The sequence below is a fragment of the Salmo salar genome, chromosome ssa06 (assembly GCF_905237065.1).
Source record: "Salmo salar chromosome ssa06, Ssal_v3.1, whole genome shotgun sequence".
Lineage (NCBI taxonomy): Eukaryota > Metazoa > Chordata > Actinopteri > Salmoniformes > Salmonidae > Salmo > Salmo salar.
In genome coordinates, this window is record NC_059447.1 from 76,513,156 (window position 1) to 76,529,515 (window position 16,360).

General features: G+C 43.0%; 1 protein-coding gene across 2 annotated transcripts in view; it reads right to left on the reverse strand.

Annotated features, from left to right (window-relative positions):
* Positions 1-16,360, reverse strand: part of LOC106608081 (MAM domain-containing glycosylphosphatidylinositol anchor protein 2) — a 398,494-nt gene that overhangs the window by 73,932 nt on the left and 308,202 nt on the right. For both annotated transcript variants that reach the window (XM_014205777.2, XM_014205779.2), the window contains exon 11: positions 1,731-1,879. In XM_014205777.2, coding sequence (XP_014061252.2) covers positions 1,731-1,879 — 149 coding nt within the window. The remainder of the gene's footprint in view (positions 1-1,730; positions 1,880-16,360) is intronic.

A 16,360-nucleotide genomic window follows, 5' to 3' on the forward strand; every position in this document is an offset into this window, starting at 1 on the left:
TGTTACGGATAAGCCCATTCTCAGCCCCTTCTCAGCGTATGCCTCCTGTATCTAAGACAACAGCAGGTAGGGAGGCCAAGGATACCCAGCCTAGTTGAGATGAGGGGGGGAGTGGAAAGAAAATGTATTCTCGCAAACAACGATTTTCTGCTTGCAAGGTAGGAGATAAAAACCACAAAAGCAAGAGTGTGCAGACAGGAAGGCCTATTTCCTTTTTTCTTTCTCTCTCCAAACAACAGCAAAACAGATTAGAATGTTAATGTGATTGCTGAATTACTGTGGGCCCATTTTAGCACTGGCACAGAATTAATCTATGAAATTGTGAAAAGGACCAGTTGAATGCCAGCGAAGGAAGAATAAATGTATCTTCCTGGCAAGGGCTCAAACAACAGCCTGCCTGGCAAGAAGGAAGCCGGCGTATCGTTGGCTCCCACGACGAATAAACGAATCACGTGAGCGCATCCTCATTTATTACCAAACAGGCCGATCGAGATCATTGACAGAAAAATCCTTGCGGTACACAACAAGCTCGGTTTTAATGTGTTTTTCAAGCGTAAATTCCTGACGGGGTGTAGAAGGAAACAAATATGGAATTATACTAACAGATTAGAACGGCAGGTATAAGACTCAATCAGTTTGGGTAGAGATGTAAGGACGTCAGTTCAGAAGGCTTTACTGTCGCCTGTAATGCAGTGGTTCTGAATGAGAGCTTCTTCTGAACCGATAAAGGCCAACAGAAACTACAACATACAGACCTTAAAGCAATGTCTGAATACAGTATCTTCCTTTAATGGTGGTGGTTATTGTGATCAAGCCTGACACGATCAACAGTTTCTCAGCCCATCAACAGACTGTGTAGAGACCTAGCCCACATTACTATATGTTGTGAAAGTCAATGCCTGCTGTGACCATAAGGAGGGAGCCACTTTGTCACAGTAGGGGATTATTATGGGTAAAATGAAAGAGACCACATTTAGTGGCATCAAGCCTCAGCTTAACCACGCTACCAACATGCTAATGTTGTGAAAGGTTTGAGGCAAAGACACATAGAAGCTAGGCACAACAGTGTTCACATGGCTATGTAGCTGAACCTTTTACCTAGCAACACAATAGACTACTACAACCAATACAACTAGCAATACCATAAAGTACAATAGAACACTACTATAATCCACTCTGGGACAATTCAGAAGGCATCACCGCAAGCACACTACAAACGCCCACTAGACTGGATGGATGCTTTATTGGGTGATACAACAGTTGCTGTAGAAAACGCTTCTTGACAGGGGACTGTTGTCTTTCACCATGATGTAGGAAGTGTGAGACTGTGAGAGAAAGAGAAATCAGACAAGGAGAGAGAAAAAGAGAACCAGAGAGAAATTGTGAGAGAGTGAGGAAAGGAGAGAGAGACTGACATTCTTAAAGTAGCCTGGGCCGACCATCAATCAATGCTGACTGTTATCTGAAGCCTTTCCTCTATCTGAAGGTAAAAAGGTCCAATGGCTCCCACTCCTTTCTCCACAGGGTGCTTTCTCTCCACAGGGCCGATGGAGCCGTCCAAGGAGAACAATATGATATGAATATCCAGACAGCCTCTATGTCCATGATGTTTATTCCTGCTTTTCTCTCTATCATGTCACTTTTCTGTCATCTGTAAAAGCCTTTTTACGTCCAGGGTTGGGGTTAGGGTCAGCAAACACCCACATGCGCACACACACACAAACTTCTACCTGACGTATGCCGAGGCGGTAGGCCACGATGCGGTCCACAGCGTTGGGGTTCATCTGGGTCCACTGCAGTTTGAAGCCATAGACTCTAGGCCGGTTCTGCCACAGCGGACTGTACGTGTCGTAGTAGAACTCTGGAGGATACGCTTTCCCTGTAAACACAAACAAACATTTACAACTAATTCAATATGTTTGTATTTCAACTTCCACTGTTCCTCTTCATCTGTGGCATCAAGGGAGTAAGGAACCCAAGCCATATGTGACCGACCATATGTGGCCATACGCCTAGTTTCCTGAAACAGGTCACATATGTACCAGAGATACTGAATCAAGCTAAATAAGAGGGCCATTTGAATTGCTGTAAAAAAAATTAGACCATTGTAAAAAAAAAAAAAACATACTGCACATTGTTGTTTTTCTTTTAGGTTGCCAAAATGCAAACATGTCATGTTGAGTATTACTCCACAAAATGGCTGCAATGCATCAACCATGACAGTTGCCTCCAATAACCAGTATTTTTTGAAACTGCACTGTTGGTTAGGGGCTCGTAAGTAAGCATTTCACTGTAAGGTCTTCTACACCTGTTGTATTCGGCGCATGTGACTCATAAACGTTGATTTGATTTGGCCTGTTTTTGACCAGTTTGATAAGGAGTCAGTGGTGTTCGTTCTTTTGTACTGACGGAAACTTGTTTTCACAGAAGTGTGTCGATCTTTCTCAGACATTTTGTCAGTAAAGCTGTTTCCTTTGATGGAAGCCACAAGGTCAGCTGTGTTACTGTCAGAACAGAAAAAAAGTGCTGTAGGGAAGAGTGGGGTAAATTGAGCCAGAGGGTTAGTTTAGCCACCCTTGTTTCTAGGAAACCATACGCAAAATGAATCATGTGACCAAATATTTAGTAAGAGATCATAATTTCATGTGAGTCTGTGAAGGAAGAAACCACATGGAAAAAATGGTAAGCAAGTTAGGTCCAAAAAACTGAAATAAATGTATTGTGTTAGAGGTTTCATGATTCTTGTATCTTAACCCAAGTATACATCAGCTGGGGTCTCTATGTTTCAGTTCTAGGTCCTAAACCTAGCAAACTTAGCATGAAAGTGCATCGTTGTAGCTGTGTGGGCTAATATAGTCAAAATGTTTGCCATGGGGTAAGTTGAGCGAATGGCCACCATATCCTATACAAATTATGATTACATTGATTACATGTTTATGCATAATGTGCATAGTATGTGTGCAATGTGTCATGAATATGAACTCAAGATTTGTATTGTTACAGAGCAGACATCATCATATCCTGTGTAAACAAACATAAAAGAAGCAGGGGTATAGCCCCCCTTGAGGTTCTTAAAAGAGCAGCCAAGGAGGTGAGAGAAGGGAAGAAGTCCATTCAAGCAGCAGCAAGGGATGATAAATAGACTGATAGACATTGAGGAGATACATTGACAATAAAAGAAAATGAACATGTACCTGTGTGAATGAGAGGTAACGATAGAGCAGCACACAAGAGCTGTGTTCGAATACTCCTACTAACCACACTAACTGCACTATTTGTGACGTAAATTGAGTATGTAACACGCTTATTGTCCTAACATGGATAGAGTTAGTATGCCAAAAGTTCCCGGATGTCGTACTACATTTGTCAAAATACGAAGTATACACGCAGTGCACACTATTTCCGTACTTTTAGGGCTCTTAATGCAATTCTTCAGGAAATGGCCGTGGCTTCACAACGTTTTTAGATTTGAAGAAAATACGCAGCTGAAGTCCGACGAGAGTGGAAACAAATTAATTGCTTTAACCTGTTAGGGCTAGGGGGCAGTATTGACACGGCCGGATAAAAAACGTACCCGATTTAATCTGGTTACTACTCCTGCCCAGTAACTAGAATATGCATATAATTATTGGCTTTGGATAGAAAACATCCTAAAGTTTCTAAAACTGTTTGAATGGTGTCTGTGAGTATAACAGAACTCATATGGCAGGCCAAAACCTGAGAAGATTCCATGCAGGAAGTGGCCTGTCTGACAAGTTGTGTTTCATCTTGGCTCTTTTTATTGAAGACTGAGGATCTTTGCTATAACGTGACACTTCCTACGGCTCCCATAGGCTCTCAGAGCACGGGAAAAAGCTGAACGATATCGAGGCAGCCTCTGGCTGAAACACTTTATCGCGTTTGGCAAGTGGCCGATCAGAGTACTTTGGGCTTAGGCGCGTGCCCGAGTCGACCCCATGCTTTATTTTCTTTCGTCTGTTTACCTAAACGCAGATTCCCGGTCGGAATATTATCGCTTTTTTATGAGAAAAATGGCATAAAAATGGATTTTAAACAGCGGTTGACATGCTTCGAAGTACGGTAATGGAATATTTAGAATTTTTTTGTCACGAATTGCGCCATGCTCGTCACCCTTATTTACCCTTTCGGATAGTGTCTTGAACGCACGAACAAAACGCCGCTATTTGGATATAACTATGGATTATTTTGAACCAAACCAACATTTGTTATTGAAGTAGAAGTCCTGGGAGTGCATTCTGACGAAGACAGCAAAGGTAATAACATTTTTCTTATAGTAAATCTGACTTTGGTGAGTGCTAAACTTGCTGGGTGTCTAAATAGCTAGCCCTGTGATGCCGGGCTATCTGAGAATATTGCAAAATGTGCTTTCACCGAAAAGCTATTTTAAAATCGGACATATCGAGTGCATAGAGGAGTTCTGTATCTATAATTCTTAAAATAATTGTTATGCTTTTTGTGAACGTTTATCGTGAGTAATTTAGTAAATTCACCGGCAGTGTTCGGTGGGAATGCTAGTCACATGGTTTTTGATATAAATATGAACTTGATTGAACAAAACATGCATGTATTGTATAACATAATGTCCTAGGGTTGTCATCTGATGAAGATCAAAGGTTAGTGCTACATTTAGCTGTGGTTTGGGTTTATGTGACATTATATGCTAGCTTGAAAAATGGGTGTCTGATTATTTCTGGCTGGGTACTCTGCTGACATAATCTAATGTTTTGCTTTCGTTGTAAAGTCTTTTTGAAATCGGACAGTGTGGTTAGATTAACGAGGGTCTTGTCTTTAAAATGGTGTAAAATAGTTATGTTTGAAAAATTGATGTTTTTGTATTTGAGGAATTTGAATAACGCGCCACGGGATTACACTGGCTGTTGAGTAGGTGGGACGCAAGCGTCCCACCTAGCCCATAGAGGTTAACTAATTATGACAAATGTTAAGAACATTTTGAGAAATGTAATAAAGTAATGACTATTCAAATTATTTACGCTACACGTTGTGTTGGCTGACAATGTGTTGGATACGCTATCCTTACAAACCGCATAATAATACTGTCACAGGTGTCGTAGTGGAGAGAAGACCAAAATGCAGCAGGTATGTGGATACTCATTCTTTTAATGGAAAAATTAAAAAGCATCCACAGCAAAAACAAAACAATACTCACGACTAGACAGTGTAGCAGGCTCAATAAACGCAGTGCTCACAAACAATTACCCACAAACACACCCTACTAATATAGGACTCCCAATCAAAGGCAACTCAACACACCTGCCTTCAATTGGGAGTCCAATCCCAATTAACTCTACATAGAAAACAAACCTAGAACCTATACCCACAACTAACTAACTAAACCTAGAAATACCTAAACACAGAGCAGTGCCCATAACCCCCGGAATACATAAATAAAACAACCTACTACCTACACCACCACCCAAACCATATAAAACAAATACCCTCTGCCACATCCTGACCAAACTCCAACAACAAATAACCCTTAACCTGTTAGGGCTAGGGGGCAGCATTGACACGGCTGGATAAAAAACATACCCGATTTAATCTGGTTACCACTCCTACTCAGTAACTAGAATATGCATATACTTATTACATATGGATAGAAAACACCCTAAATTTTCTAAAACTGTTTGAATGGTGTCTGTGAGTATAACAGAACTCAAATGGCAGGTCAAAACCTGAGAGATTCCTTTACAGGAAGTGGCCTGTCTGACCATTTCTGGAACTTCTTTGCCATCTCTATCATTTACTAAGGATCTCTGCTCTAACGTGACACTTCCCACGTCTTCCATAGGCTCTCAGAGCCCGGGAAAAAAGAGAATGTCGTCATTCCAGCCCCAGGCTGAAACACATTATCGCCTTTCTCAAGTGGCCCATCAAGAGACACTAGCTTATGCGCGTGACCCCGACCGCCCCCGCCTTTGGGATTTTTTCCTCTGTTTGCCGAAAAGGAGATTCCCTGTCGGAATATTATCGCTTTTCTACGAGAAAAATGACGTAAAAATTGATTTTAAACAGCGGTTGACATGCTTCGACGTACGGCAATGGAATACTTTGAATTTTATTGTCAGGAATTGCGCCAAGCGCGCGACACTTCTTTACTATTTCGGATAGTGTCTGGAACGCATCGAACAAAACGCCGCTATTCGGATATAACGATGGATTATTTTGGACCAAACCAACATTTGTTATTGAAGTAGACGTCCTGGGTGTGCATTCTGACGAAGACAACAAAAGGTAATGACATTTTTATAATAGTAAATATGATTATGGTGAGTGCTAAACTTGCCGGGTGTCTAAATAGCGAGCCCGTGATGCCTGGGCTATGTACTTAGAATATTGCAAAATGTGCTTTCACCAAAAGCTATTTTAAAATCGGACATATCGAGTGCATAGAGGAGGTCTGTATCTATAATTCTTAAAATAATTGTTATGCTTTTTGTGAACGTTTATCGTGAGTAATTTAGTAAAATGTTAGCGAATTCCCCGTAAGTTTGCGGGGGGTATGCTAGTTCTGAACGTCACATGCTAATGTAAAAAGCTGGTTTTTGATATAAATATGAACTTGATTGAACAAAACATGCATGTACTGTATAACATAATGTCCTAGGGTTGTCATCTGATGAAGATCATCAAAGGTGAGTGCTGCATTTAGCTGTCTTCTGGGTTTTGGTGACATTATATGCTGGCTTGAAAAATGGGTGTCTGATTATTTCTGGCTTGGTACTCTGCTGACATAATCTAATGTTTTGCTTTCGTTGTAAAGCCTTTTTGAAATCGGACAGTGTGGTTAGATTAACGAGAGTCTTATCTTTAAATGGCTGTAAAATAGTCATATGTTTGAGAAATTGAAGTAATAGGATTTTGAAGATTTTGAAAATCGCGCCACAGGCTGGCAGTGGCTGTTACGTAGGTGGGACGAATTCGTCCCGCCGGTCCCATAGAGGTTAACTGGTCAGGACGTGACAGTACCCCCCCTAAAGGTGCAGACCCCGGAATGCACCTAAAAGAAAAAACAAACCCCCAAACAAAATATCCCCCTAAACAATAAGGGAGGGAAGGGAGGGTGGCTGCCGTCAACGACGGCACTGTGCTACACCCTCCCTCCCCAACCCACCTATCCTGGAGGTGGCTCAGGACGTGGACCTCGCTCCACCTTCGGCGTCGCCCACTTCGGTGGTGCCAATAGCTGCGCCGGGCAGACGGGCTACTCGGGCTGACCCTGGCAGACGGACCACTCGGGCTGGGCCGGAGGGCAGGCGGGCCACTCGGGCTGGGCCGGAGGGCAGGCGGGCCACTCGGGCTGGGCCGGAGGACAGGCGGGCCACTCGGGCTGGGCCGGAGGGCAGGCGGGCCACTCGGGCTGGGCCGGAGGGCAGGCGGGCCACTCGGGCTGGGCCCGGAGGGCAGGCGGGCCACTCGGGCTGGGCCCGGAGGGCAGGCGGGCCACTCGGGCTGGGCCGGAGGGCAGGCGGGTCACTCTGGCAGACCCTGACTGGCGAGGCTGGGCTGATGCACTAGACACCTGATGCGTGGGGCTGGTACTGGACGTGCCAGCCTGGAGACACACACCTCCACGCTAGTGCGCACAGCGGGAAACACCGGACCGTAGAGGCGCACTGGCGGTCTTGAGCTCAGGGTTGGCATCACCCCTTCAGGCTCGATGCTTACTTCGCCCTGGCACATGCGGGGCGCTGGTACTGTGCCTACCGGCCTGAAAATCCCAGGCCTCACCACAGCCCCAACCCCAAAGCACGGGACCTGTCCAGTCTGCCCTACAAGGGTACGGGGAGCTGGCCTGGGGCTCCAATCTCACCCCGCCAAATAGCCTTTGTGCCCCCCCCTAAAAAATTATTGGGGCTGCCTCCCGGGTTCTACCTGCCTCCCAGGCAGGTTGTCACAGTGGACCCGCAACTGCTCCCATGTCCAGTCAATCCTTTCCTCCAATACTTCCAGCGACCAGGAATCCATCTCCTCCCGAGCGCGCTGCTTCCGATAGTCCTCCTTGACTTCCCTCTGTCCTCTTCTCCGCTGCTTGGTCTTTTTGTGGTGGGTAATTCTGTCACAGGTGTCGTAGTGGAGAGAAGACCAAAATGCAGCGAGTATGTGGATACTCATTCTTTTAATGGAAAAAACAAAAAGCATCCACAGGAAAAACAAAACAATAAACAGTACTCACGACTAGACAGTGTAGCAGGCTCAATAAATGCAGTGCTCACAAACAATTACCCACAAACACACAGACAAACACACCCTACTAATATAGGACTCCCAATCAAAGGCAACTCAACACACCTGCCTTCAATTGGGAGTCCAATCCCAATTGACTCTAAATAGAAAACAAACCTAGAACCTATACCCACAACTAACTAACTAAACCTAGAAATACCTAAACACAGAGCAGTGCCCAAACCCCCGGAATACATAAATAAAACAACCTACTACCTACACCACCACCCCAAACCATATAAAACAAATACCCTCTGCCACATCCTGACCAAACTCCAACAACAAATAACCCTTAACTGGTCAGGACGTGACAAATACATTGAACTTGCCAGTATATTAACAATATGCTATCTAACTACCCAGCGTTTATTGACTTGATTATTCACGTCATTCTTAGCTAAGTGGTATAGTCGTTGTGCGTTCTCAATGCAAATAAATTAGCTCTGGCTATCTACTCCGATTTCAGAATACTCTCTTCTGAGAGCACCAGCCATTAACATGAGCCCGTCCTCCCCAATTAAGGTGCCACCAACCTCCTGTGCTATGTATGGTGGGCTGAAGTGGGCTGCTTGACATACAGTATTCAATATTTAAAGAAGAGAGAGAGAGCCAACATAAATACATTTCTCACAGGTCAAAGAAAACACATTAATACTTAGAAACCAACATTCAAGAGGAGATTATCTAAAGATTATTTAAAGACAGTATAACATTATTCTCCCTGTGACCACCCAGAAATCTGAAACTGTTCAAACAGCTATATCTGTTGATTTCTAATGAAGCGATGCAGTGATCTGACAATATGAAGTTGAGACAACATGTATCAGAGCTGTCATGACTTATAAAGACTCTCAATACAGTCTCCCAGACACATTTAATGATCCCCAGAGTTGAGAATTTAGCCCCGCAGGCTGGGGAGGGTCAACCTATCAGTACTCAGTCTGAAGAGTGTGAACCAATCAGCAGAGTTTATCCCCACAGGCTGGGAAGTGGCTGGTAGGAGTGTAAACCAATCAGAGGTCCATCAAGTGTCTGTCATATTGGAAACAACTAACTTTTTTTGACACATCACATACATCACATACGCTGCCACTGTTTATTATCTATGCTGTTGCCTAGTCACTTTATTCCTAGTTATATGTACAGTACCAGTCAAAAGTTTGGACACACCTACTCATTCAAGGGTTTTTCTTTATTTTTCTATTTTCTACATTGTAGAATAATAGCGAAGACATCAAAACTATGAAATAACACATACAGAATCATGTAGTAACCAAAAAAGTGTTAAATCTAAATTAGATTCTTCAAAGTAGTACTGTGCATATTTACCTGAATTACCTCATACCCCTGCACATCGACTCGGTACTGGTATCCTGTGTATATAGCCAAGTTATCGTTACTTATTGTGTATTTATTATTACGTGTATTCTATTATTTCTCTATTTTTGTTCTCTCTGCATTGTTAGGAAGGGCCCGTAAGTAAGCATTTCACTGTTAGTCCACACCTGTTGTCTACGAATCATGTGACAAATAACATTTGATTTGATTTAATTAAAGAACTGGATGACCTATTTATACAGAACATCAGGGTCAAAGTTCACAGGGCTAAATGTCTGGGCCCTCATTTATGAATGTTGCATACGAACAGAAATGTTTGTAAACCATGCGTGCGGTCATTTCTAAGCAAAGTGTGGGATTTATCAATTTGTACATTTGTACAGCTGAGAACGGTTATTCTGATTACAGAAGCAATCAGTCTTTAGACTAGTTGAGTATCTGGAACATCAGCATTTCTGGGTTCGATTACAGGCTCAAAATGCTCATCAGTCTATTCTTGTTCTGAGAAATGAAGGCTATTCCATGCGAGAAATTGCCAAAAAACTAGCCTTCATTTCTCAGAACAAGAATAGACTGATGAGTTTCAGGAGAAAGGTCTTTGTTTCTGGCCATTTTGAGCCTGTAAACGAACCCACAAATGCTGATGCTCCAGAAACTCAACTAGTCTCAAGATTTATTGCTTCTTTAATCAGAACAACCATTTTCAGCTGTGCTAACATAACTGCAAAAGGGTTTTCTAATGATCAATTAGCCTTTTAAAATGATAAACTTGGATTAGCTAACACAACGTGGCATTGGAACACAGGAGTGATGGATGCCGATAATGGGCCTCTGTACACCTATGTATATAATCCATATATTTTTTTTTAATCAGCAGTTTCCAGCTACAATAGTCATTTACAACATTAGCAATGTCTACACTGTATTTCTGATCAATTTGATGTTATTTTAATGGACAAAAAAAGTGATTTTCCTTAAAAAACAAGGACATTTCTAAGTGAGCCCAAACTTTTGAACCGTAATGTATATTTGTTATATTTATTGTCAAGAAATAATATTTAGATGTGGTCCATGTCTGAATATGGTTGCGAATATAAAGCTTGACTTATCATCAGTTGGTGTGTCTGGTATTCCTTCAGGGTCTGGGAGAGGGTCCTCAGTACCACCATCAGATGGTGTGTCTGGTATTCCTTCAGGGTCTGGGAGAGGGTCCTCAGTACCACCATCAGATGGTGTGTCTGGTATTCCTTCAGGGTCTGGGAGAGGGTCCTCAGTACCACCATCAGTTGGTGTGTCTGGTATTCCTTCAGGGTCTGGGAGAGGGTCCTCAGTACCACCATCAGATGGTGTGTCTGGTATTCCTTCAGGGTCTGGGAGAGGGTCCTCAGTATCACCATCAGTTGGTGTGTCTGGTATTCCTTCAGGGTCTGGGAGAGGGTCCTCAGTACCACCATCAGATGGTGTGTCTGGTATTCCTTCAGGGTCTGGGAGAGGGTCCTCAGTACCACCATCAGTTGGTGTGTCTGGTATTCCTTCAGGGTCTGGGAGAGGGTCCTCAGTACCACCATCAGATGGTGTGTCTGGTATTCCTTCAGGGTCTGGGAGAGGGTCCTCAGTACCACCATCAGTTGGTGTGTCTGGTATTCCTTCAGGGTCTGGGAGAGGGTCCTCAGTACCACCATCAGTTGGTGTGTCTGGTATTCCTTCAGGGTCTGGGAGAGGGTCCTCAGGATCACCATCCGTTGGTGTGTCTGGTATTCCTTCAGGGTCTGGGAGAGGGTCCTCAGTACCACCATCAGATGGTGTGTCTGGTATTCCTTCAGGGTCTGGGAGAGGGTCCTCAGTACCACCATCAGATGGTGTGTCTGGTATTCCTTCAGGGTCTGGGAGAGGGTCCTCAGTACCACCATCAGATGGTGTGTCTGGTATTCCTTCAGGGTCTGGGAGAGGGTCCTCAGTACCACCATCAGTTGGTGTGTCTGGTATTCCTTCAGGGTCTGGGAGAGGGTCCTCAGTACCACCATCAGATGGTGTGTCTGGTATTCCTTCAGGGTGTGGGAGAGGGTCCTCAGTACCACCATCAGTTGGTGTGTCTGGTATTCCTTCAGGGTCTGGGAGAGGGTCCTCAGTACCACCATCAGTTGGTGTGTCTGGTATTCCTTCAGGGTCTGGGAGAGGGTCCTCAGGACCACCATCAGTTGGTGTGTCTGGTATTCCTTCAGGGTCTGGGAGAGGGTCCTCAGTACCACCATCAGTTGGTGTGTCTGGTATTCCTTCAGGGTCTGGGAGAGGGTCCTCAGTACCACCATCAGTTGGTGTGTCTGGTATTCCTTCAGGGTCTGGGAGAGGGTCCTCAGTACCACCATCAGATGGTGTGTCTGGTATTCCTTCAGGGTCTGGGAGAGGGTCCTCATTACCACCATCAGTTGGTGTGTCTGGTATTCCTTCAGGGTCTGGGAGAGGGTCCTCATTACCACCATCAGATGGTGTGTCTGGTATTCCTTCAGGGTCTGGGAGAGGGTCCTCAGTACCACCATCAGTTGGTGTGTCTGGTATTCCTTCAGGGTCTGGGAGAGGGTCCTCAGTACCACCATCAGTTGGTGTGTCTGGTATTCCTTCAGGGTCTGGGAGAGGGTCCTCAGTACCACCATCAGTTGGTGTGTCTGGTATTCCTTCAGGGTCTGGGAGAGGGTCCTCAGTACCACCATCAGTTGGTGTGTCTGGTATTCCTTCAGGGTCTGGGAGAGGGTCCTCAGTACCACCATCAGTTGGTGTGTCTGGTATTCCTTCAGGGTCTGGGAGAGGGTCCTCATTATCACCATCACAAATGATGCAAGATACTGAGGTCTCTCCAATGATGCTGTCAATGCGTTGGTCCATAGCAGACAGTGAAGAGTCACTCTGCCCTCCTCCTGTTACACTTATAGCGCTTTTGTGGATCATCTAAACATTTTTTGCATATGTTTTCAAATCAAACCATTTCTTTTATAATTTCATTAACTGTTCTGCACTCAGATGAGGCAGAATTTACCACAGCTCTAACCTGCTCCGAAGCTATATTTTTTCTCTTATTTGTCAAGCCATTGTTGAGGGCTCCAAAAAGTATGGCTTGTTTTGCTTCCACTTTGGTGATCAAAAGTTCTATTTCTGCATCCGCAAAGTTTTTTCTTTGTCTTCTTTCATTTCTTCATGTTGGCGAACAGAAATTAGTGATATTTCTTGCAGCTTCAAAGGGAAGGTTTGTGATCATATATGGTCCTTTAGGGCGGTTCTTTATGTAAATGAGACTTCACGTGCACTAGCACAGTGTTTTAGAACATGTCTGATTTATCAAGGCAAAATACTTACAGGTGTGTGTAAATCAAGAGTACGAGCAATTGATAAATACCAACTTTTAAGCCTTTCACTTTTACAATAAATCACTTCAGTTTCTGAAGATAGGTCTTCTAAACCAATCAACAAAATAGTGATAAAAAAAGGTAGTAAACTGCTTTGGGCAGAAATCAAGATTGACTGTTTCTCTCAACCTCTCACTAGTTTGATAAATTCTCGTAATGACCTGAGATAATAAGTCACAATCTCTTCTAAACATGTTTCATCCTGAATCCTGTGATGATAAATCAGGTTAATGATGCTTTGCATTTGTTTGGACACCCGATTGGAGATCACAAGCCTACATGGATAAAGCTGTTGAAAATACAATATTCTATTTCACACAAAAAGACTAGCTCTTTCATCAACAATATAAAATAATTTCCGGAGAAGAAGAGAAAGAAATCTAATGGGGCTAGAGCAGAACAATATTTGGGGAAATGTGTTTGGTATCATTTCCATAAAAACCTGTTCAGATACAGGAAGTGTATACTGATGGACTTAAATGTGCTATTTATCACGCTCTTTGTATCACAGTTTAGAATAATGTTTTTTTTTGTGGCATTGTGAAAATATGGTTGATTGGACTTTTTTTCAAAAGTCATGAGATACAAAAACAATTAGATATCTAACCATCTCTTCTGTTCAGGACAGTATATACCATTTTGAGAATGTATTCCCCAAATTTGCTCTGCAATTGAGATAACTAACAATCGCATAACTTTACTAGAAAGATTACTACTGTAGAGTAAACACAATTGTAGAGAAAATATGAAGAACTGAATACAATAAGATTATACCTGGCAGTTGTGAGCTTAGCACATGCTGGGAAATGTTGCAGAAACTCCCAGGGATAAGTATGTTATTCTCTCTCTCTCACCAATTTCATTCCTCTGTTATTTATTCCATGTTTTGTAGACATGTGGCTTTGAAAGATTATATACCCGTCACAGAAAAGCACTCCTAAAAGGACATCCTGTATATTAACCTGTTAGGGCTAGGGGGCAGCATTGACACGGCTGGATAAAAAACATACCCGATTTAATCTGGTTACCACTCCTACTCAGTAACTAGAATATGCATATACTTATTACATATGGATAGAAAACACCCTACATTTTCTAAAACTGTTTGAATGGTGTCTGTGAGTATAACAGAACTCAAATGGCAGGTCAAAACCTGAGAGATTCCTTTACAGGAAGTGGCCTGTCTGACCATTTCTGGAACTTCTTTGCCATCTCTATCATTTACTAAGGATCTCTGCTCTAACGTGACACTTCCCACGTCGTCCATAGGCTCTCATAGCCCGGGAAAAAGAGAATGTCGTCATTCCAGCCCCAGGCTGAAACACATTATCGCCTTTCTCAAGTGGCCCATCAAGAGACACTAGCTTATGCGCGTGACCCCGACCGCCCCGCCTTTGGGATTTTTTCCTCTGTTTGCCGAAAAGGAGATTCCCTGTCGGAATTTTACCGCTTTTCTACGAGAAAAATGACGTAAAAATTGATTTTAAACAGCGGTTGACATGCTTCGACGTACGGCAATTGAATACTTTGAATTTTATTGTCAGGAATTGCGCCAAGCGCGCGACACTTCTTTACTATTTCGGATAGTGTCTGGAACGCATCGAACAAAACGCCGCTATTCGGATATAACGATGGATTATTTTGGACCAAACCAACATTTGTTATTGAAGTAGACGTCCTGGGTGTGCATTCTGACGAAGACAACAAAAGGTAATGACATTTTTATAATAGTAAATATGATTATGGTGAGTGCTAAACTTGCCGGGTGTCTAAATAGCGAGCCCGTGATGCCTGGGCTATATACTTAGAATATTGCAAAATGTGCTTTCACCAAAAAGCTATTTTAAAATCGGACATATCGAGTGCATAGAGGAGGTCTGTATCTATAATTCTTAAAATAATTGTTATGCTTTTTGTGAACGTTTATCGTGAGTAATTTAGTAAAATGTTAGCGAATTCCCCGTAAGTTTGCGGGGGGTATGCTAGTTCTGAACGTCACATGCTAATGTAAAAAGCTGGTTTTTGATATAAATATGAACTTGATTGAACAAAACATGCATGTATTGTATAACATAATGTCCTAGGGTTGTCATCTGATGAAGATCATCAAAGGTGAGTGCTGCATTTAGCTGTCTTCTGGGTTTTGGTGACATTATATGCTGGCTTGAAAAATGGGTGTCTGATTATTTCTGGCTTGGTACTCTGCTGACATAATCTAATGTTTTGCTTTCGTTGTAAAGCCTTTTTGAAATCGGACAGTGTGGTTAGATTAACGAGAGTCTTATCTTTAAATGGCTGTAAAATAGTCATATGTTTGAGAAATTGAAGTAATAGGATTTTGAAGATTTTGAAAATCGCGCCACAGGCTGGCAGTGGATGTTACGTGGGTGGGACGAATTCGTCCCGCCGGTCACATAGAGGTTAATGCAATATAAAAAGTCAGCTTTGATCTAGGGGTGGATAAACCTCTCTCTCTCTCTCTCTCTCCCTCTATCTCGCTCTCTCGCTCTCTCGCTCTCTCTCTCTCGCTCTCTCGCTCTCTCGCTCTCTCTCGCTCTCTCTCGCTCTACTACAACAAGCTATGAACCGTTTCTACTCCCCCTATTGTACCTACCCACCACCACTACCCATTTGATTTCAGTAGTTTATGAACATAATTGTATTTATAATCAAATCAAATTTTTTGTCGGTTACACATGGTTAGCAGATGTTAATGCGAGTGTAGCGAAATGCTTGTGCTTCTAGTTCCGACAGTGCAGTAATATCTAACAAGTAATCTAACAATTCCCCAACAACTACCTAATACACACATCTAAAGGGGTGAATGAGAATATGTATATGTCATGACGTTGGCCTGTGGGTAAGGTTTATGACCCCCCCCCCCATAAATACCTTTCTCCCTTCCCCTCTCTGAGTCTACTGAAGGACTTGAATAGCCTGTGTTAAATATAGAGAGTCTGGGAACATCAAACAAATGGGGAAAGGTACCACATATTTTGTTAATAAAACCAGTTGGAAATATGTTTGGGAACGTAATGAGTATGTATGTCAGTTCGGTTGTCATCTGAGACATTATGACTGATGACAGGACGACATAAACTGTACCTGAGAAAGTATACGCCCTCTAGTTATCAGAGTCACATGGAATTGTTATGCAATTGAAATGTTTGATATTGAAAATGTTTGTTAGGAGATGAAATGTAATTTTAGCTTCCGAATGAGAGATTTGGGTTTTCATAAGGAAAGTGCCCTGCTCGATCAGTGGCCCAACCCTGTGAAGAGACAGGGGTTATAAACGATGAAACACCTCCCCCCCTCTCCACTATATAAGCCTTTGACGAAAAGATAACCAGTGGTTC